General features: G+C 42.9%; 1 protein-coding gene across 1 annotated transcript in view; it reads right to left on the bottom strand.

The window, feature by feature from the left end:
• The window catches only part of Lrba (LPS responsive beige-like anchor protein), a 429351-nt gene that overhangs the window by 339610 nt on the left and 66010 nt on the right, over positions 1-23731 (bottom strand). Inside the window, exons 12-21 of the mRNA XM_055596564.1 lie at positions 23324-23476; positions 17681-17849; positions 15124-15203; positions 12991-13053; positions 11891-11988; positions 10069-10161; positions 8959-9067; positions 8346-8427; positions 6487-6610; positions 5778-5970 (exon numbers count right to left, since the gene is read on the bottom strand). Coding sequence (XP_055452539.1) covers positions 5778-5970; positions 6487-6610; positions 8346-8427; positions 8959-9067; positions 10069-10161; positions 11891-11988; positions 12991-13053; positions 15124-15203; positions 17681-17849; positions 23324-23476 — 1164 coding nt within the window. The remainder of the gene's footprint in view (positions 1-5777; positions 5971-6486; positions 6611-8345; positions 8428-8958; positions 9068-10068; positions 10162-11890; positions 11989-12990; positions 13054-15123; positions 15204-17680; positions 17850-23323; positions 23477-23731) is intronic.

Genomic DNA, 23731 nt, shown 5'->3' with positions numbered 1-23731 from the left:
GCCAGGTGGTGTACACCCTCACCGACCGAGCCTTCTCAGTGGCTCTTCATCTCATCCCCGACTCCTTTGTCTATGACGTGACTGAAGTGAACAATCAAGCAACTCAGACTGTGAAGAGGAAAATATTCTAATAATTTGAGATCTTTAAGTATTTTTTACTCAATTCATCAGTTGAGCACAATCTGAATCACACTACATTTTCCATTCAAATGTAATTAATTTTTACTTGCTCATTATTTTGTCTTTTGGCAACACAGATCTAAAGAAATTACACTGTCTTGTCAAATGAAGCTCTATTTAAGAGAAAAGGTTTTGGGTCATTCTCACAATAATCTGGAATAATTTAATTTAAAGTGTAATTAAAGAGTAGAAGCATTTCAGCATACCAAATGAAAACATTATTAGATGTCACCCTTTTCTAAAGGAGGAAACTTTTTAAAGATGAAAACACAGACAACAGTAAAATTACACAGATTGCTGGGCACACAGCCGAAACCTTCAGTCTGCAGGAGCAGCCCCGTGCAGCTGCTAGCAGCCTATTACTGCTTCTCAAGCCTAGTTCCTCTGTTGGGGACAGCACACAATGACAAACAGCTTCCCTGCTACAGCGGTGGCAGGAAATCTATCAAACTGAACGATAAAATGGCAATAGAGTTTCTCTGGCTTTTTCTCGCAGCTGCATGTATCCTGGTGCAACTGCAAAAGCCAAAGCTGCGACTCTGCAGCTTAGTCGTTTACACACGGCTCCTCATCAAGAGCTGGATATAAATGTGACGCTGCGGCTGGAAAGAACTGCAGAAAGCACAGGGTGAGCGGCATGATGTATTACACACCCAAACACACTTATAACACCACGTGCAAGGAAGTACTCAAGATGCTTTTAAACAGATACTTTTACAGAGACAAAATTTGGCTACAAGAACTTCACCAGCATTTTTAGCAACCTACAAATTGTTCATATCCTTAGCTAAATAACTCCCACCATCCCCAACTCTATTAGACATTCATGTAAACAGCATCAGAACACAAGCTGTCCCTTTGAAAATAACTGTTAACATTTCAAAGTCCAGAAGAAAGAATGAAGCAGTATTTAATGAAGTTATTTTGTATAAATTTTATGCAGAAGAAATACTTTTTAATTTTTAATCAATGGCGAGAATCCCCATAAAGAAAATGAAAATATATGTGTGGAAAACTAAACTTAAAAGTTGAAATTACAAGAGCCAACCTGAAACAAACTTTTCTTTGCCTCTCACAATTTCATTTAGCACTTTTTTAAAAATATATCATCATGGCAAAAATGTGGCAAATCTAGCTTTACTCCAATTTAAAAATATAGTAACAAAAACACTGCACAATTACTTCAGTCAGCATTTCCTTTAAAGAGAAGGCAAGACTGGCTCTTATCAGAAAGTAGGCACAGGCCTCTCCTTAAAGGAAAGATTTTCTTTGCAAAGTAGTTTTAAGATCTGTTTCAAATCAAAAGGCACTGAGGTAAAGAAAAATATAAACTAAACAATGGCTGCCTCTTCTCTCTGACCACTCTGTATTTATTCTATATAATCTATATAATCTGTCTTTAAAAAAACCTATTGCTTGCAAGTACTCTATTCCTCCCTTTAACATTCTCTGCACCATATTTAAACTCACAAAAAATGTAAACAGATTTTTTTATAACTAAAATCTACTAAGAGATCATCCTGAGGTCATTTTGTCTCTTTAGACACTCCACATCTCCACACACTCCACTGAAGGAGTAAAACATATCCTACTACATTATCAGCTTAATGTAAAGGTAGGCAGGTAAGAATTCCATTAAAGTAACAAGTGTTTCCTGTATACACAGAGGAGTATTCAATCGTCTTTTGTGCAAAACAGCTTTTTATATATGTGTATATATATGTACATGTGTACAAGTATGTATATGTGCACGTGTGTGTACATCATCTGTCTGCCTGTGTCTATGTGTGTGTGTGTGTATGTGGAATTGAGTCTCTATGTTCCCAGGCTGGTCTTGAACAAAAGCCTATCCTCTGCCATCTTTGCAAATACCTGGGATTACAGGTGTACACCAGCACAGAGAACAAGGAGCTAATTTTAGAGCACAGATCGGCAGCCTGTGGGGTAGCTTAGGAGTAGGAAACTTGCATTGTAAGCACAGGGCATTTGATCTCTAGAGCTAATAAACCCTTCCAGAATTCGCCCACCACAAGAATAAGATTCTGAGGCTGGACAAAGAAAACTGTGATAAAATATGCATCCTAAATCACTCTGAAGAGGTGCCCCACCAGCACACAGGGCACAGCCACAGCACCGGTGCTCTCGTCGCCCGCTGCCGGCCTTCCTGATCAAGCAGGTGCTTACTCAGGCACAGTGAACAGACGATAATGAACCTCCTCCTTCCCCTTCCTACAACAAATCTACTGATCCAGCATCAAGCACAGACCATGGACAATGTGAAGAAATGGTAATAGCGACTGATAAAACGCAAGAGAAGAGGCTTCCAGGGACACACATGGTTAGTGCTGGCCCACACTGCCACACCACACACAGCGTCTTCTTCACACAAGTCACACACTCCACGCACATCTCACTACTGCTCTTTCCTAAATGATGCTCTCTATGTCTTTGCTTCCTCTGCTTTCTCTCAGAAAGTCACCCAATGTCTATCTACATGAATCTGACTTACTCCTTCAGACTATGCTCAGTGTCACCTGTGCCCCAGACCTCTCCACGGCCTCCAGTGGAAGCTGCCACTCCTTCCACTGTGTGTCTCTTCTGTGGTATGTGCAACCCTGAACCTTGTATCCAGCCCTTTCTGCATGTATGGTATCTTCCATCAGAAAAAAAAACCTTCTAGGATAATATCTGTTTTGGAATCTTCTTCCAACTTTCATAATTTCTAGAAAATATTCAAGTAAAAGAAGCAAAAAGGAACAAAAAAGTTTAACACATGTAGGAAGTATAAAGGAAAGAGAAGAAAAAATAATGGAAGGAAAAGAGTAGATAACCACAAACAGACCTGGGTCAGAACGACTGGGAATGCTGAAGAGACCAAACCCACCAAACGAGAGCTGGGGGAGAGGAGTGGAGACGAAAGAGACACAACCTCACTAAGGGAGGAGCAGAGTGAAGAGCACTGGCTGCCCACAGAAAGCAGAAGGCCAAGGTGCAACCTGAGGGGAGATGCTGAAGGGAAAAGAAACAGAGGCACGGTGGTGGGACTACCTGAGAGAAACGAGGGAGAGGCAGAAAGCCAAGCAGGTACCCATGCAGGTACTAAGTGTCCAGGCTCTCTCCAGCCACATATGAGCTGAGGAGACCCACGCTGGCAGGACTGAGACAGACAGGAACAAAAAACCGACATGCTGTGAGTTCACACAGAGTAACACAGCTGCATAGAAGAACTTCACAGATACCCTGAAAAGATCTCATAGACTCCCAAAGTCTTCTGGCAACCCTTCAACATCTCTCTAACTAGCCTATCTAAGGCAAACTCATATACACTCAGAAAACATGAAAAAAAAAATCTGCTTCTTCTTTGGCACTTTCCTAACCTGCAACCTTACCAAATAACTCTGAAATCTAATCCAAATGTATATGAGGCTCAAATGCAAATCAATTTTTCTCATCATCTCTCTCTAAAGGGTGAAAACCTACTAACAGGAAATCAACCCAGACTGAAGCAGCCCACTACAACAGAGGCAAACCAGTTAGTTAGTCCTCACAGCACAAACAAAAAAAGTAGGGAAGAGACACTGTGACCAGACAGGTTCACGGTCTGGATGGCCAGGGCGCTGAGGATAATGAAGCACGTGTAAGGAATACCAAATTTATCCTCGTAGTGCGAAATAGCCACATGTTAATGATGATATGGACGGGAGTGATACGTTCCAAAACTTTTCACTTATAACAATACGTCAGGCAGGATTTTGTCCTTGGGTCATGGTTAGCTAAACAGTGCTTTGGACTAAACTGATCAGCATCAAAAATTTAGTGCACAGAACAAAGGCATTTCATATTTTTATTTCCCAATATTTTCTTTTTTTAAAGATATATTTATGTATTATTTATTAATTATACAGTATCCTGCCCGCGTGTGTGCTTGAGAACCAGAAGAGGGCATCAGATCTCATTATAGGTGGTCGTGAGCCGCCATGTGGTGGCTGGGAATTGACCTCAGAACCTTTGAAAGAACAGACAGTGCTCTTAAGCTCTGAGCCATCTCTCCAGACTCTAGATTTTCTTAAGGTTTACTTTTTATTATTTTAATTATGTGTATGAGTGTGTGTGCATGTGAATTCAGATGCCTACAGAGGTCAGAGCTATCGGAGAGCCCTGGTGCTGGAGGTCCAAGCAGGGAAGCCACCTGACATGGGCTCTGGTCACCGAATGTGGGTTAGGGTGGCTAGGATTAAAGACGTACAGAACCCTACAGCAGGAACACAAAGATCTGGATTCTGGCGATAGTTCAATTAAAAGTTTAACTTTGGCAAATACCTGAAATTCCACACAAAGTGATGGGGAGACGCGAAGCAGTGAGAACTTACAAGGGAGATGTTGGTAAGAGTATAAATGCGTGCGCTAGGTGCAGGGGATTACATTTCTTACAAAGTCCTGCACATGACAATTCTAAGAATTTACACAGACTCCAAGACACACAACTTGCTCATCAACGGACACAAGGATAAAGCTGAAGGGTGGACGACAGCACAACTGAGAAGCGAACACAGCTCCAGGAGTAAATATGCACGCAACCAAACAACAGTGTGCAAATGATCTGTTTACCATGCTACTACAAAACCCATTTAACACACTAGCACTAACCCTAAGTTAACAGAAAAAAGAGCTAAGGACAGACACCTTGCCCAGCACATTCACGGCACCGGTCAAGACCGAGGACTGAGCAAACAAGAACTGAAAGATCATATAAAGCATACACTTCGGTAAAAGCATAAAGAAGAGACGCAAGTAATAACATCAAATCACTTCAGTGGAAAGGAAGGGTAGGAGACAGACTGAAGAATAGAAACAAAACATTTTGAGAAGGGGCATTTAATTTCATAAATGCTAAGTATTTGGCACACTGCCCTTTGTCCTTCAGTGTCTAGAATATTCCATTATAATTTTTTAAACCTAAGCAGCAAAGTGCAGGTTGGGAGAGGTGACATGGCTTCCCACTCGGCACTTAGGAGGTAGAGGCAGGGAGATAGAAACTTCCAGATCACTCCTGACTAAATAGTGTAAGTTCATGCCACCCTGGGTTACATCAATTGCTGTGTTAAAGACAGAAAAAGAGGTGAGTATATTCTTTGAAACAAATGTTTTACTTGACTCTGACCTTAGCCAAGTGCAAACATAAGCCAGAACATTCCTTATCACTCAACTTTATAATATTTACAAGAGAAAAACAAAACAAAACCCACAACTCCCATCTTTGAAGATGGGGCGCCACCTTGTGTTCAAAACTTCCTAAGAGTAAAAAGTCAGAAAATAGCTGAGCGGTGCACACACGAAAATATAAATTTCTGTATTTTATGACATGGTGTTCGATTTTACTTAGTTTAAACACACATAATGCTGACACTTGGAAATAATTATTTCAGACCTAAATAAGTTAAAAATATTTTTATTAATGCCTTATTTGCTTTTAACTTCACCGTATTTCCAGAATATAACTTGTTTTTTTCTTCATTTCAAGCATATTAATATTTTACTTGAGTAAAATTCAAAATTGTAGGTACTTAAAACAACAAATACTTTTATAAAGCACTTACCTTTGAATGTGTGATGGATAAGGTGTCAACCCACACTCTCCAGCCACCCCACTCATATTTGACTGCATGGTACAGCAGGATTCTGAATATGGCATATACCATTTCTGTTATCTTTTGCTCATCTGAAGTCTTAGGATTAAAGTAGCAGAGAGAAAGCATCCATTCTTGCCACACAGAGCACTGTAGCAAGCTCCTAAAATCATATATAAAAAAGTATTGAATTACTAAAAAAAGAGAAAATCACCAGAGATTTCTAAAGCATAAAGGTCTATAAAAAAAAAAAAAAAAAAGGGAAGAAAGGGGGGGGGGTAGGGGAAGGAAGGAAGGAAGGAAGGAAGGAAGGAAGGAAGGAAGGAAGGAAGGAAGGAAGAGAGGAAGGAAGGAAACCAGACCAGGCATAGTAGAGCATACTTTTAATCCCAGCACTCAAGAGGCAGAAGCAGGTGGATCTCTGAGTTGGGAGGCCAGCCTGGTCTGCAAAGTGAGTTCCAAGGCAGACAGGGCTACACAGAAAAATCCTGCCTCAAGGTAGGGTAGGGAGGTAGACCCAAACCATAGTTATCTATAGTACTTCCAAAACAGTTTAACAATATGCTAAGAAAAATTCTGTGTGTTACTTACACACACCTACAAAAGGAATTTCCTAAGACAAACTGGATCACGAAAAGCAAGCATGAACACTGTAAACAAGCTTTCTACTCCAACTTACCTCCTGTTCTCCCTGCTGTTATTAAACAGCTTAATCATGTCAGAGAGAAAGGTGCGGCGAACCTCCATGCTCTCTGGGCACTGGGGAGAATTTCGAAGTAGGGTCGCAATTACTTTTAGTATCTCTGTAAGACAGTTCATGAATAAGTAAAAATCAACAACACAAACATTCCTGGAGCTAGATTAAACATTTCCTGAGATAGCTTTATGTGTACTAAAACATTTTTCAACAATTGGGGAAATGTGCAAACTTACAACTTACTTTAAAGAACCTATAAATTTATAGAAAGGAACTCAGGTTTGTTAAACAGAACTCATCAACGACAATGATAGTGCTGACTGCCTCTCCCTCCCGACAAATGGGCTTGACGTGATGAGGCAAGTGCTCCACCATTACACCCAGCCACATTTTATACAGTTCAAGCAATACGTTTAAATTAAGTAAACAACATGTCCCTGCCAAAGAGGAAAGTTGGTCTTAAAAACAAATGAAAATTCCCACTATATTCAAAATCTTAAGGAGAAAAAATAAATTCTCACTCTGCAACAAAACTCACAGTATACACACAGCTTTTCCCCTATGAAGCACATTATTAAAGCTCTAAGGAAGTGAAGGCATTCAACAGTGCCGTAGTGACCCCTCGGCAGAATGTAGCCACTACTTATTGTCTTCACATTGGGCCCTCCATGCCCTTAACCACTGAGCCAGGTTTCCAGGCCCTGGAGGACCTGTATCTAGAACCACTTTATACTGCCTGCATTCCAGCAGCCAGAGGCTTAGGATTAAAAGGTCAAACACTATGGTTTGTGGATCCTCTCCAAAATGCAAGTGGCACCCACATGAAAAAGCTAAGGGTGGGATCTTTAGAAAGTAAGCCAGCCTTGAGGGCTTGCCAATGAGGGCTCCAGGGCAGCTTTCCATCTTGTTCTGTCTTCCTTAGTGGGCGAAGCAACAACCCTCACCAGACCTTTACCTTGGACTTCTGAGCATATAAATGTTTAAAAAGTAAATTCTATTCTTTTGAATTATCCAGTCTCAGCTACTAAGTTAAAACAGTATGTTCTAAGCTGATAAAATACCCTAAAATTCTTATATTTCAATTTTTCCTTTTTTTACTCTGAATAATAAATCACATCATATGTCTTGGAAAGCAGAAGAAATTGACCTTTCCAGTTTCATGCTTTTAAAATTGATCTGATAGTTCAGGTGGTGGCACTCGCCTTTAATCCCAGCACTGGGGGAGGCAGAGGCAGGTGGGTCTCTGAGTTTGAAGCCAGCCTGGTCTAGGACAGCCAGGGCTACACAGAGAAACCTTGTCTCATAAAAAAGGTTTTTTAAAAGAGGATATTATGTAGCGCACTCTATACAGAAGGTCACTAACTAGAGGCTAGACGTCCTCCCATAGGAAACATAATTAAAGTGCTAACAAGTCCTCTCACTAGTCACGCTGATGACACGGCCTTAAAAATTGGATGAGAAAGGAACTTGCCGAGTACGTAAGAACTCCAAGTTAAATAAAACTGTGTTCCTATATCAAATCTGGCATTTCTATAAAGGCAATAATTTAAACTTTAAAATAAAAACTGCCCCCCATTGTTTATGTAATTTTCCCTAACAACACTGAATAACATAATAAAACTTTTCTTAAAAAAAAAAAAGGGAAAAAAACTAAGCCAAGATCATATAAATACAATTTTAAACCATCACATGAGCCAGGTAACAATAACATTCAATAAAAACATAAATAAAACCTTTGATTCATTCCTTGAGAAAATATTTTACTTCTTTCAATAACTAACTTTTGGTTTTTCATTGAGACTTTCTCTGTAAAGCAGAAGTGAAGTAGGTCAAATACATACGCGGGTTTTGTATTTTCACTGTGGAGTCGGGGTCTGGATGCTGTTTGTGTATCACCTGAGTACAGATCTGCTCTATGAGAATCTGCAAAGGTGAACAACAGGCCCGTTAGCACGGTGCTGGGAGAGCAGCCCAGGCAAGGCTCAGTGAGCACTAAGGCTACTGTGGCTGCTGCTGCACACCCACACCTTCAATCTCCCATTCCTCTAGGGAGCCTGAGGCGGGAGAACAGCCAACACTCTACAGCCGGCCTTGGCTACAGAGCTACGTTCCAGGACAGCCGAAGCTGCAGCCTGAGATGCCATCTTGAAAATAAAACTTATTTTCCATGCTAAGTTTGTTAGACACTAAATACCTTTAACACTGCAGTGCTATTTTTATTTCATTACAAAATGAAATACCAAATAGTCAACACAATGGAACAAACACAAAATAAAGATAACTAGATTACTTAGTAATTCATAAATAATGAACTCAGAAATGCAGCCACATTACCTTTAAATAATTGAAAAGTGTGCAAGAGAAGTAAATGATCTCACTTCGTTTATTTAAATATTGACAATTCTACAGATGCCTTCACAATAATTTCTGAGCAAATTCAAGCTCCATCCTTACCTCAAACAGAACATTATATGTGGTCATGGTGATTAGATTTGTCTGAAGCGTGAGCCTCTCAGCCAGCAAGGAAAACAACCCATGCCCAAGCATGACTTCAGCTTTTCTCCTAAAAGAACGTGAAAGCAGTCACCAAACACAGAGTTTGGGCGTTCACAACTAGATAAAGGAAACACTTTTGTTTTTCTGATTGTAAATTTCAACTCAGTTACTCTCACAACATTTTTCAGTGCTAACCACAGTATAAAAAGATGGGCTCCGATCCAGCAGAGCAAAAACTTGCACTGAATTCTTCAGCGCGGTTACCTGTTGCTGCCATCTGCCAGCTCTGGCCTATGCCCTACTATGACAAGCATCTCGGGAACACAAATGCCTCAGAATCACCATGTAGACGAAAAAAAAGAAATGCACATAATTTAAGAAACTGAACACTAGAAATATGTACACTAAAATTAGCATTCCAGGCATAAACTTTAAAACTGGAAATCACATACTTTAATTTTACCCTGGGGTCAGCAAGCTTTTTCTATATAATAAATATTTAAGGTCGTGTGGGCCATGTGGTGTCTGTCACATTTCAGCATTGCCTTTATGCCATGGAAACAGTCAGCTATGCAAATACTAGCATGGCTGTGACGTGATGAACTTATGTGCAGGCAGCAGCTGGGTCAGAAGACTGCACATCACCACCGCCTGTTTGTACCACCTCCGAAACATCCAGTTCTGTAATAAACCGCAGCATGACACCAGACAGAAAAACATGCTGGCTGTCAGACCAGGGTCACTCTATCAAGGCCAACGACACAGATGATACAAGGTGATCCAGTTCACCAACATGGAGCCTTCGGTGCACGCACACTCATTTTCATGAAAACCCAATACACAAATCATTTAGGTAATTTTCATGTAAGAACCTAAATACTCCTGTCCAGTTGTATCTTTAGAATGTGCAATAAAGGCATTGAATTCATAAGGCAACCTATGAATAAAAATTAAGAAACGGCAGAACAACAAAAAAAAGTAATTAAAGGAACCACAGAACAGAAACATTACTCCAAAGCTTTAAATAAATAGGGTCCAACAGTTGATTATAGATTTCATCATACTCACTTTGGGGCCAGATGTTTTAAGAAATAGCCCAGTGCCTTGAGTGCTTGTACTCTGATTCCTTCACTTTTTGATGCCAAAAGTTTATAGATAACACTAAATAAAAAGAAATTAAGAAAAATAACTAATCTAAATATAATTTTCAAGCTTAATATCATTACAAACTTATTCCAAAAAAAAAAACATATGTAAATTTAATATAGATTTCTAACATGGACAACTCATTTATGTCAGCCTATAGATCCTTTTTGTGAAAACAAATCAGAATTAACCAAAATTTCCAAAATACCCAAATGATTTCTCAAGGCATATGCACATATGCTAAACTTACTATAAAAACCTGGCTTAAACACTGTTTAAAGCCAGCACAGAGATAAATTTATGAGTAATCATTATCACCATGAAAAACAAAGGAATGGAATGGACCAGTAACGTGTGATCATCACAAAGACAAAATAGTTCATTTTCGGTTTTAAAAGTGATTATTAGGTGTGGTGAGACTGAGGGAGACTGAGGGAGGAGGATCTCCACGAAGTTTGGGCTCTGTAGGAGAAAGCCAAAGCAAGTACTGTCAGCTAACTAGAGGTCTACGGCTAGGAAGTCAGGCCCCCGTGGGGAACACGCTGTTGTAGGGGCAAACTGGCCCAGTGTCACCCGGCCTTTAAATGCCTATGCTACCCCCAAAGACAAGGGCCCTGGGCAGTGGGGCTGGGAATGTGAGACTCGTGGCTGCTGAAGATGCTGAGAATATAAACACCACACATTCCAGCCTTCAAGGAACGTTCCAGAAGACGCTAGAAAAAGGAAAGAGTTGGAAGACAGGGAAGGGCTATAAATGCCATCTCCTCGGTCTGAGGCAGTTACTGTCATCTGGAACCCGCCCAGCAGCTTTGCTTACGCTCCCAAAGACCCTGCCAACAAGCCGCGATGGGTGGGGAGCTGTGGGGACCCAGCTCTCCCTGCTAAACGACTGGCTAAGAAGTTCTGGGAGACAGGCAGTCGCCGTCTTTAGGGTGCAGCCATGTGTGAAACCAACCAAAACCTACGCACACGTCCACACCTATGGTCACACGGATGGCCCAGCACATTAGAAACAGAGCAGGAAGACGTGAATGTGGGAGAAGGGGAGTCTGACAAGAATGCAAGATGACAGTGGTAAAATGTATTTTATGCAAGTTTGAAAACGCCAAGTAGATATTTAAGTAATGAAATAAGCAAAAAACAGCAATTATAAAATAAAAATTTTAATTAAATAAATGAAATAATTCCAAAAATAAAATAGACTTAAAACCACAACTAAAAGGATGAATTTTACAATAAATTCTCCAAAACATTGATTTAATCTTCAAAGCACAATACAGCCTCCTGATAGATCAATCAGGTAAAATTCAGATAGTTACTATGGCATTCTTTTCTACAAAATACTTATTACAAAGACAAAAACTTGATTTTTATGACGAGTTAAAAATTAAGATGAGGCCAAGCTGATCCTGCACGCCTTCAATCCTAGCACTCAAGAGACAAGGGCAGAGGAACCACAGTGAACTTAAGACAGTCTAACTTCTCTTGTCTAAAAAGTAAGAAAAAAAAAAAGACAGCATCTCCAGAGGTAAATTGCTGCATTTAACAACATATGCAAAAAAGCAGATTAACAGGAGAACTTAAGAGTCATTCACAAAAAACCATAAAATAATCTTGATTTAAATTATTTTCTGCCACAAACTTTTTGTAACCTAGAATTAAATAATGTCTCATATTTCAGAAGCCAGTGCTTCCACAGCAATGCTTTAACTCTAACTGGGATTCTGCGTGTGCTGACTCCTACCGTAGCCCGTTCCTCTGGCCAAAAGCGGGAATCATGGAGCCAGGGTGCTCCGCCATCAGTGCAACAAGCAGCTGCAGGACATCCATCAGATTGTCATCCTAGAGTGATTTTAGAAAATGAGGAGTGCAACGAGGAAAAATCAGCTCTTTGAATAGTGAATACTCCCAAAACAACATAAATTTTGACTTTAAATAAGTAAATAGGCAAATCTACAATTTACCAGTTTTGAACAAATGGTATTCTTTGATATTTTAATTGTAAGTAAAATATTTACTTACACCTCTATTTTAAATATACAGTTCAAAGTATATACCATCCTACCGAGTTGTAAACACATTAATCAGTGAAAACAAAACAACGTATAAATACCATAAAATAGCCAGCACTTTGTTGCTCAGAGAGCTGAAACGGCTCTTCTGTGGCCTCCTATCACAGCAGCATACTCTGCAGACACAGGGCGGCTGTGCATCTGACTTAATGAGCTGCTTGTTGTTGCCACCACAGGTCAGCTCGCAGCCAGTGCCCAGGGATCTAATGCCCTCTTCTGGTCTTCACAGGACACACCAGAACACACAGGAATCATACGTTGCAGCAAAACATATACACACATCGGATGGATGGATGGATGGATGGATGGATGGATGGATGGATGGATGGATGGATGGATGGTTTAGTTAAAAGCTGAACCCATTTAATTTTCAACTAAAAAATTTTAACCATATCACAAATGTGACTTATTTAAACAAAGTATCTAAGCATGGAAAAATCTGCCAGAGGAATGTGTTACAGCTCTCAAATCTAATCGTTTTCAGCTATTTTCGAGTCTACTTTCCTCTGTTACACTACTGCCTAACTAAACGCTTTAGTGTACTTTCTTCACTAAATAAAACCCAACTTTAGCAACTTCTTAAGCTCTTTCACGATGCTTCACAGAGCTGTGGTAATAAAAACCATTAAAGTGAGAATTCATTAGCACTAAATAGACTTACTCTCATGACAGGGATGTAAGTAGTAAAAAGCTCCTTGATGTTTTTACTTTCAACAAAACATCCCTAATGCAGCTTTAAAAAAAATCCCCAAATCAGAAAATCAAGTATTACCTCATGCATAGTCAGCAAGTAATTAAGAATAGCCTGTAGCTCATCTTCCTTTACTCCAGAGTCCTTCAGAAATATAACACACATATCTTAGCATGACACATAAAACTCATTTTTTAAATCAGAAACCATAAATAGATTAGTTGAGTTTGCCAGCTGTTATAAATCTAAAACTAACACAAAAATCTAAATTTAAAGTAAAATTTTGAAGAAGCACAAAAGACATACAGCCTGAATACTACACAGAAATCAAGGGGCAGGCAGGTCTCTTGCCAAACCTAATGTGACAGATAAGAGGGTTTGGCAAAAAGAACAAAGAATAAAATGGTGAAGAAATACTGCACAAGCCAGCAACCTTAGCACCTAGGAGGTGGAAGCAGGAGAAGCAGGAATGCAAACCATGCTAAAACTCCACAATGAGTCCAAGGGCAGCCTGGGCTATACGAGACTCTGTCTTAAAAAAGAAAAAACAATAAAATACTGGCCCAAAAAAAAAAAAAAATCTAAAGACTGCTATTTTATAAAACCAAAATGCTATTTTTTTTCCATGTCTTGTTTATTTTTTATTTTTGTTATTAATTAATTCCATTTACTCCTCCATCATAGGCCCCTCCCTTCTCTTCTCCCAGCTCTATCCTCCCTCCCACATCACCTCTCCCCTATCCCTCTGAAGAGGGGAGTTCCCTACCCAGACACTCATCTGTTCATATGAGGTCTGAGTTCCTCTGCCTCCCCTGTGGCCTGGTAGGGTGGTCCCGTTAGGGGGAGTGCTCAGAAAGCGGGCAACAGAGTCCATGTCAGAGAGAACCCCCACTCCCTAACCAGTGGCCCACATGAAGCCTGAGCTGCCCACTGGATACTTATAAGTAGAGGCCCTAGGTCTAGACATGCATTGTCCTTGGTTGGCGCTTCAGACTCCATAGGCCCCTCAGGCCCTGGCTGACTGGCTCTGATGGTGTTCTTGTGGAGCTTCTGTCACCTCTAGGTCCACCCCCGCCCCTTTCCAGCAGACTCCCTGTGCTTTGCCCAGTGTTTAGCTGTGAGTCTCAGTATCTGTTTTGAACTGTGGCTGGGTGGAGCCTCTCAGGACCTCTCTGACAGGCTCCTGTCTGCAAGCTTATGAGAGTATCATTAACAGTGACAGGGTTGGCTCTCTCCCACGGGGTGGGCCCTAAGGTTGGGCCCAGCATTGGTTGGACATTCCCTCCACCTCTGCTCTATCTGTTCTGTCTTTGTCCCCGCAGAGGTTGTAGGCAGGGTATGTTTTGGACTGAGGCCTTTGTGGGTGGGTTGATGATCTCCTCAGTCCACTAGGAGTCTTGTCTAGATAAAGGGTGTCCTCTCCAGTCTTCATGGCCCCTGCTACTAGGAGTCTCTCCTAGAGTCCCCCTGGTGTCCTCCCAGGGGCCTGTTCTGACTTAGGTCTACAGCTGGTCACAGAGATGCCCCGCCCACTGTTTCTATTTTCTCTGCAGGCCTCTGACCTCTGGCCTCTCACCCCTGCTCTCCCCAGGCCTGAGCTCACTTTATTTCTCCCTGAGCTCCTTCTTCTGTCTTGTTCCCACTCTGCAACCACTGCCTCTGTCTATTCTATTTCCCTTCTGAGTAAGATTTCAGTGTCCTGTGACAACCACATGATGGCAAGGATGTGCAAAATGTTCTTTTTAAAATTACTAAATTTTATTTTTTTTATAATAAAGACATAAAATGTGATGATTTCTAAAGGTGGATAAAGGCTGTGGCACACGTACACAAAATTTGTTTCTTCAAGTCTGGTACACAGTCAAGGACCCCTGAAAACAAAGCCTTGTTTAGGAGCCTGGTTGGCTGCTGCTCACACAGGCCAGAGCAGAACCCAGTGTTAAACGAGGGTTTTAAACATTTGCCAAATGAAAGGACAAATGCCCTTGAAATCTCATGGAAATTTGTATAACATGTATTAAAACTGCCAAACTCAAATTCTGACGTAATTTATGTATACCCAAGAGAAACAAGAATGAAACAGTATGAAAAAAAAAATCTCTCAACAAAGTTCTGTCTTTTTTTTACTGTAAAAAATAAACAAGCGGAGACCTATTTTCTGTGAAGTTGTCAGCTAAGACATGCAGTAGGAGGCAGGGGAAGAAACAAACTTACCTTCATCACTAACTGCTTAATGAACATCAGTAAGAAGGCTCGCAGAGAAAGTATTTCTTTCTGACTGGGTCTCGGTCCATCTTTAAAGACATACATAGTTAGTATTCTGAAGATCTCAAGGCTAACTACCACACAAAGCTTTCCTTTCCAAGACCTTTCCCATTTTCTAAAAGAAACTGCTGAGCACACTGCCACACACCTTTGCACCCAGCGCTCAGTCAGAAACAGATCTCGGGGTTTGAGGCCAGCCTGCTCTACAGACTGAGTTCTAGGCCAGCCAAGGCTACATAGTGAGACCCTGTCTCAACACACACACACACACACACACACACACACACACGCTAAAGAGAATCTTCTAAAGAGACTTTCCCTTACGCCTGTTGAAAACCAAGCATTCACTTTCACAGGCAACTCTATGCCCAGTACTCCAAAAGCACAGAACCGATTCTATCGTGTGCTGGACATGACACGGCCTTGGGACTCTTGCGTACCTACACGAGGCGTGAAAGTAGGCGAGGACTAGGCGGGAAGAACAGGGCCAGCAGGAACGAAGAGGAACAGGATATCGGCTCATGGGGAGCGGGCGTGATCACAGCATGTTGCAAACAAGCATGTGGGGTCAATTTGTACTTGATAATAGTACTTACGTTTTATTCTGAAAGGGCTTGTTACTAAGGTAACAGAAATTTACCAAAACATTAAAACGTACAGGAAAATCTAAACTCCGCGCAGTAAAACGTTCTGTGAACTGGCTATGAAAGGACTTTTTCTACTGGTTTAAGCTCTCACAGAAAGCATGCATCACCCCACAAGGCTGCTAAAGAAGAAGAAAGACTTTATGCTGACTACCTCTGACATCTCCAGGACTTGGGCAAGGCCTTGGTCACACATGGCTCACATTAAGTCAATTTTCATGTCTCAGGCATCTCATTCTGAAGTACAAAACTTCTGAAACCAAATAACTATTGTTCTACGACCTCAAGTTAGGGACCTGTTTGCCTCATAAATCCTGAGTTCCCCCCAGTAATCACTATTTACAGCTAGCACCCAGACCACCAAAGCACAAGACCACCACGACCTTGAACAGATCAATTAAAGTAGGAAGAAAATTGTGTAAAATGTGTTCCACATGATAACTCCTAGACAAACATCAAGCTAAACAGATGAGAACTAAATCTGTCCAGCTCCCCTAGCCGACCTGTGAGACTCCCTCAAGTCACTAGGTACTTAGGAAATGAAGATCAGGGCATGAGACGGGCCATCAAGCAGAACTGAGAGTCCTGCAGCACGTGACCTCCCCGGCAGGCTTTCTGCACGTGCCAGTGCTCGCCAGCCTGCACACTGGTGCGGGGTGTGTCCTTGCAGCTCTCTCAGCTGGGGATGCAGCATTCTCAGAGAATGAGGCACTACTTGGAAGGGTACATCAAGTAGCAGAAAAGAACAAAACCTATTTTTGTAAGCAACTGAACAGTCAGAGCTGTGACAACAGTGGCATTACACAGTATCCTGGCTCCGGTAATCTGAAGAAACCATCTTTAAATGTTATTCATGGACAGAGCCCTTGTTCACCTCAGACTACGAGTGAGGAGGTTAGGCACCCCCGAGTGTGGCCAGCAGTGCAATCGCTGCCACAGATGCAGGCACCGGATCAAGCCCAGCCTCTGACAACAGAGAGACTTGAGCATGCCCGATCCAGGGCAACGCTCTTCACAGCAGCAGGGCGCGCAGGCGGAGCGGCTGCTCACCACCACAGAGGCAGGGACTCCCGACAGCGGCTGCACAGAGCTCGTCATGGGGACAGACAGATGTGCCCAACACCTGCCACGCACGGCTGCACCTGAGCGCCACTTTGCGTCAGCCGGTCAGCTCGCTTTCAACACAAGCCAACTTGAAGGAGGCTCTGCACACCTTAGAGTTTTACTCTGGCCTCCTCCATGAACTTTCCGGTGTTCGGAGAGTGTTACCCTTGCCGCACTTGTCCTGATTATGAAGGAAACAATCACTGAAATCTCAAAGCTTTACTTCACCGCTACTGTGAACAGAAACGCCCTGCACTTCCAAGAACTTTCCATCTCCACAAAGCTCCACTTTCGGTGACTCACTACAGTTATCTCAGCACCGACACCACTAAGCAATTCATGTGTCTTCTCCGCGGAGACGTGTCACAACTAGCCCGATGGTATGTGCTTAGCCACAGCTTACTGAAAAGAGTAACATCCCTTCAACAGTAGCGCAAGGTCGGCAACAGCACTGATGACAAACTAGTGAGCTCTGCTCTAGGAAGGGGCTGGAGAAATGGCTCTGAGCTTGTGAACACTGGCTGCTCTTCCAGAACACCCAGGTTTCATTTCCAACATGGCAGCTCACAATCTCCTACCCCAGTTCCCAGGGGTCTAACACCCCCTCTGGCCTCTGAAGGCACTAGGCACACCTGTGGCACACAGACATACGGGCAAACCAAACATTCAGACGCATCAAGTGAAACGAAACATCTCTCGTTGGCCTCTTCGCACCCTGGTTTGCCACGTGCACACAGCATCCAGTCAGCAGCCTCTACCTAATCCCTTGGGGGTGATGCCGCTGCGGTCCTGCGGGTTCACTGCCCAGTAGTAGTACTTGAGCGTGTGCGTGATGAGCAGCACTGTCCCGACTCTCCGAATAGTGTTGTATATGCTGACTGTACCGATGAAGTCAGTGGACAGGTACGTGTAGAGCATCAGCTGAACCTACAGAAGCAAAATGCAGAGCACAGTCAAAGGAGGTCACTGGCACCTGTCTCCCAGGCTGAGTTCTGGACTACAGTTATTCCAAAAAGTAAGATGCTGTGCTTGGTGACATCATATCAGACATCAAAACACACGAGCATACACACACAACTTATAAAGTAAACATCCAAAATATGGAACTTTCTGCTATATTATCCCATGGAAATAATTCTTCTATCCCAATATAGCGAACACCAACTTTTCACTAACATCTCTAAGTTTATAATAAATGTATGATTAAGCAATTGTTTTGTTTTGTGTGTTTTTCTAGGTCAATGGGTGGGTGGCTTTGTTTGTTTGTTTGTTTGTTTTAGACAGTCTCACTATATTCCCCTGGCTGGTCTGGAACTCACTATGTACAGCAGGCTGGCCTCAAATTCACGGGCATCAACTGCCTCTATCCCTTGGGTCCTGTAATTTAATATTTTCAGGGCCACCATGTCTGCCTTAAATAATTGCTTTGAGTATGTAGATGCTTTCAATATTTTACCAAAAAGTAGAAGCTGGGACAAGAAGTCTTGGTGAGAAAGTGTGAGAAACCGCCTTTGGATCCCCAGAAGCAACGCGCAGCCACACACAGTCTGTAATCAGCACGCCTACACAGAGGTGACACGCGAGGCGGAGAGGAGCCCAGACACCCGCAAGCCTGCGTGCACAGGAGCAGTGAACAAGAGACGCTATCTCAAAGGAAGCCAACCGTAAGCCTTCATGCTGCAGAATGGCCTCTGGCTGCCACACGGGCTTATGGCACGGGCGCCCGGTCACACAACAACATGCGCGCACTTAGAAACATGCACATACAGGTTTGAAAAAGAAAAAGGCTGGTATGACTCAAAAACAAAACACACAGAAATGTTCACATCTACATTCACTTCAAATGAAAGTTCTTACCATATTAGAGAAAGTAAGAGCTCAGGTACTAACCCCCTCAGCACAGCTCATCTCCGCACAAAGTTTCAGTGAAACCATGCTCTTCGGCAGCAGCTACCCTCAATACGTACAGCAGAAGCAGGACGACCCTTGTTGTACTCCCACGCTGCACCCACCAAGTCTGTACGCCTGGCTCGTGGGTGGGTTTTATAAACTGAGCGACTGCTGTCCAGCACACGCAATCTCCCCTTAGACTAAGTCCCACCGGTGTGTTTGCAAGGGAGTGTTTACATTGCCTTCCTGGACACTAGGCATTTTCTTTTCTTTTTTAAATTGCTTTTTTGACTCACTTTACATCCTGACTGTAGCCCCACCCCGCTCCCCCTCCCAGCCCTTCCACACCTTCCTCCTCCCCTATTCCTCAGCAAAGAGGAGCTCCCTTTCCCATCCACCCCAGCTCATCAAGCTACATCAGGACTGAGCATGACCTCTTCCCTTGTGGCCCGGCAAGGCAGTCCCACCAGGGGGAAGTAATCTAACAGCTGACAAGTGAGTCTGTGTCCAATGTTCCCTACTAGGGGACCCACAGGGGGTATATGAGCTGCTCATCTGCTACATCTCTGTAGAGGGACATAGGTCCAGTTCCTGCATGGTCCTGCATGATGCTTCAGTCTCAGCAAGTCACTCTGGGCCCTCGTTAGTTGGCTGTTTGTCTTCTTGTGGAGCTCCTGTCATTTCCAGGTCCTTTTCTCTTTCCTCCCATTTTTCCACAAGACACCCAATGTTTGGCTGTTGAGTCTCGGCACTGCTGGGTAGAGTCTCTCAGAGGACAACTCTGTCAGGCCCCTGTCTGCAAGCTTAGCAGAGTATCGTTCATAGTGTCAGGGGTTGTCTCTCCCCACGGAGTCGGTCCTGGGTTGGGCCAGGCACTGGCTGGGCATTCCCTCGATCTCTGCTCTGTCTTTCTCCCTGCCCAGCTCGTAGGCAGGGTGAATGTGGGGTTGAAGTTTTTGTGGCTGGGTTGGTGTTCCCCTCCCTTTACTGGAAGAACTAGTCTGAAAAGGAGCCCTCTTCAGTCAGTCTCTGTGGCCTCTGCTACTAGGAGTCAATGAACCCCTTCACAACCTCCCAGGAGCCTACCCTGGGAGTCTCCAGCTTGTCACAGATGTCCCCACCCTCCGTTTCTCTCTTCTCTACTGAGGACACAGAGAGTTAATATGGGGGAGAACAGACCTGGGGAAAGCGAGGGCAAGAGGACAGAAAGCATTTTTATTTTCAGCTCTGTGCTGAGACTCACTGTTGTCGGGGAATTTGTCTAAACAAGCAAATACTAGGTACAAATCCCTCAGATGCTCTATAAAGAACCAACCTTAAGATCTAATCAGTAATCTCATAGTAGATGTGTTAAAAACAGTGATGCTGAACCAGATAAAACTGAGGTTTAGAAGACAACTGCACCCTAGAAAAATCAAAACTATGCTGAGATTTCAGCTAAGCTGCTCCACGGTAATGTTTTTCTGTATTTGCTGATGTTAAAATGAGTGGCCTAAACTCTCTGTCACTAAAGCAAGACAATACTTCCTATAGCATCCTTCACATTCTTAAGCACTTTATGTCAGATCAGAAATACTTCCCTGTACCTGTATACACAGCACTGTGCTGTGGATTATAATGACACACACAGCCATCCCTCACACGAAAACACACTTAGAGATGAAAGGTACACAGCAATCCAAGCTATGAAAGCAGACATGAGCAGGCGTGGCAGGTGGGGCAGCTGAGTAGTAACGCCCTTGTGTGGCATGTGTGAAAGCACTGGGCTCAGTCACCAGCACCCTAAGGACACAACAACAACAAAAGGTCACGAAGCAAAACCTAAGGAAGTGGCTCAGACTGCTGACACGGTAACTTCAGAGCCAGGAGCTGTGGAGATAAAGTGAGTCTGCAGGGAAAGCCCCATCGATCAGAAAGCATGAGGAAAACTTTGAAGGCAGGGAGCAGCACAGGCAGACACAAGGAAAGGAAATTTCAACAAGAAAAAATGGTAGCTGAAAAGATGGTATCCTAGTTATGGAGCAGCCATTTTCCAAACTCACCTGTGCATGAAAGGACCTGAAAAAACATTCTCTCTCTTTTTAATTATGAAGCATAAGTCATACTCCACACTCATGAAACCAAAGTCTGCAGAGGACAGGGTAGGACTCTGCTGCACTTTTCTTTTTAAACGCTTTTCTCCACTGACTGAGCAGCAGCCAAGACTGGGAACCACTGTGCCAGTGAATCCTTACAGCAACTGCTGTTGAACCAAGGATATCTGAATTCTACAAGATCTAGAATTGGCAGAAAGGCTTAAAGCTCGCTGAAAGGCTAGCTCACTCTGAAAATAACAGGAAAATGAAGTCTGAGAGACTAAGAAGGGCTCTGATGAGAATAGCATGTCTGGAACATAAAGAACGTCCACTGTGGCGATGCTCACCTGTGATCCCAGAACTTGGGAGACAAAGGCAAGAGGATCCAGAGTCCAAGACTGGCAGGCCACAAGGAGAAACCGAAGCCAGTCAGGACTCACAGAGCTAGCTCTGTTTCAAAAACAACAACATATACAAGATTCCTTAAATAAAATTAAATTAGATAGACAGTGGATAAAATCAGGTAATATGAAGAATGATAGTATGGAAAGAAAAATGTGTTGGCTTTAACAGCAACATATACTGATAAATGAAAGCACAGGCCTCTACACTAATTAGGAAGGAGCCTCCCTCACCTCTTTCACACATAACGCCATCACCTGTGCAGCTTTGTCTCTGTCAATGTGGAAGCCTGCTGGGCTCCCCACTCCACCCAGAACCACACAGTCACCCCACAAACTCTTCTAGTAAACAAAAGATTACTGCAGACCAAAGACTGGCAGTTCCTTCAAGGCTACAGTGACATCACCTGGGAGCAGGTCTAAGGTGAGTGACCCAGAGGAGGGCCTCGATCCCTGCTCAAGGCTAGTTCACACATCTGAGTGCAGGAGCCAGAGGAGGAGGGTCTCCCGACTCCAGGGAGGCTCACAGGCTCCTGCAAGCCGACGTCTACATGCTCTGCTCCGTGCTTTCGAACAGCTTGCTCACCCCTCCAGCTACAGGAGCTGCCAGCCAGACAATCCGAGTCTGTCCAGAACTGTGTTTGCAACGAACTTAGAGCAAATAAAATTCCTTACGGATATGCCACGCAAACAGCTGACAGAGAATGCTAACCTACGTCAATTATAAACTCCGAACAGGTATTTAAGGAGATTTATTTAAAAGTATAAAAAAAGTGTGATAATATTAGAAACATGGAGAAGCCATGTGATTATATTTAAAGTAAAAACCGGTCCTGTACAACCAGGAATGTAATGAGACACCACCTGACAACTTCAAAAGAGACACAAAGCCTTACAAATATGCTGGCTAGTAAGACAAAAAAAAATGTCTAGTAAAAGATTTTTAAAGTAACTTGAAACAATCTTTGAAAAGAAATAAGACTAAGGTCATGGAAAGGAAAGAGGTCAAATTTCACCTGGAGATAAAACGCTGCTGCCTCCAGCTGCCTCCTCTGATGAGTTCCACATGGCAATCAGAGTCGGCAGCTGCGTTTCTCTTCACCTTTTGAAAACACTGGCTGAAAATAAGATATTATGACCCGAGAAAAGAAAGTCTGCAGACATTTTTTTCCTGACAATTAGAGTAAGTATGTGCTGTGATGGACACAGCAAGTGGGCAATGGGAGAGGGAAGTGGGAACGCGGGGTTAAAATAACACCATTTCTAACAAAAACTGTAAATTACACAACTTGGTAAAACTTTATTTCAAGTTATGCTCAATATTAATTTTAGGACAACAGACCAGGGTTTGTTAAAGATTTTGTTCACAAACTCTGTAGTAACAAATCCACCTATGTTCAAATAGGAAGAGTCGCCTGTTGTCAAAGTACTAAGTTATTTGACAAACACAGAAGAATTTTCTGTGAGTCAATGTTAAAACTAACATTTACTGAGATCACTATATTATGCCTTCAAGAAGAGGCAGTATTTCAGCGGTGGCTTTAAAATGACCCAGCAGCTCACCACACTGGCAGAAGCCCAGAGGAGGCAGACCACAGGAAGAGGGAGAGATGTGAGGAAATGGGGAGGAGGAGGAGAGAAAAAAGGAGGGAGACGGAGGACGTGTGTGTGTGTGTGTGTGTGTGTGTGTGTGTGTGTGCGCGTGTGTGTGTGTGTGCGTGTGTGTGCGTGTGCGTGTGTGTGCGTGAGCGCGTGTGCGTGTGTGTGTGTGTGTGCGTGCGTGTGTGTGTGTGTGTGTGTGTGTGTGTGTGCACGCACACAACATTGTACACACATTTACAACAGAGCACCATGGCTCCATTAGTTCACAACAGAAAACTATATATCGACTGGTAAATTTTCCTGAAAAGCACAACCTACGCTTAATCAACACTGGGCATCCACCGAAACCTTACCTATCATATGTAGAAGGAAAGACAATTCTCACACACAAAAGACTCCACAACAAAAGTAAAACGGGATCACTGTGCATCACCTGGGCTGGAGTGTGGATCCATATGGCAGGGTTGAGAAGAATGTGATCACACAGCTGTTTCAGGAGGGGCATCCCATTCTGCAGATTGCTCAAATACTTGGAAAACGCAAGGCAAAGTTCAAGTACTGCTCTGCTGACATGGGACTTGGAAGACTGTTGGGATTGAGGGGAGGAAAGAAGTTTAAAGGTTACTACTAAGTCAAAGGAAGGTAAGTCAATTACAAGCTGTCAACAGCAAAAGAGAAACTGTCCACAAACTAGGCTCAAGGTTAAAGACGGTATTAGGCACTACCTCACTTCTGGAGCAGAGGGCAGGAAGCAAGGGAAATGCAACCACACTTTAACTTAGGTAAATTTCTATAGGCAAAGAAGACATTCTTGCGGACAGAATCTGTTAACCACATAGAA

The sequence above is a fragment of the Psammomys obesus genome, unplaced genomic scaffold, assembly GCF_907164565.1.
Source record: "Psammomys obesus unplaced genomic scaffold, mPsaObe1.curated_primary_1811, whole genome shotgun sequence".
In the NCBI taxonomy this organism is placed as follows: domain Eukaryota; kingdom Metazoa; phylum Chordata; class Mammalia; order Rodentia; family Muridae; genus Psammomys; species Psammomys obesus.
This window is presented reverse-complemented; position numbering and strand designations above follow the sequence as displayed.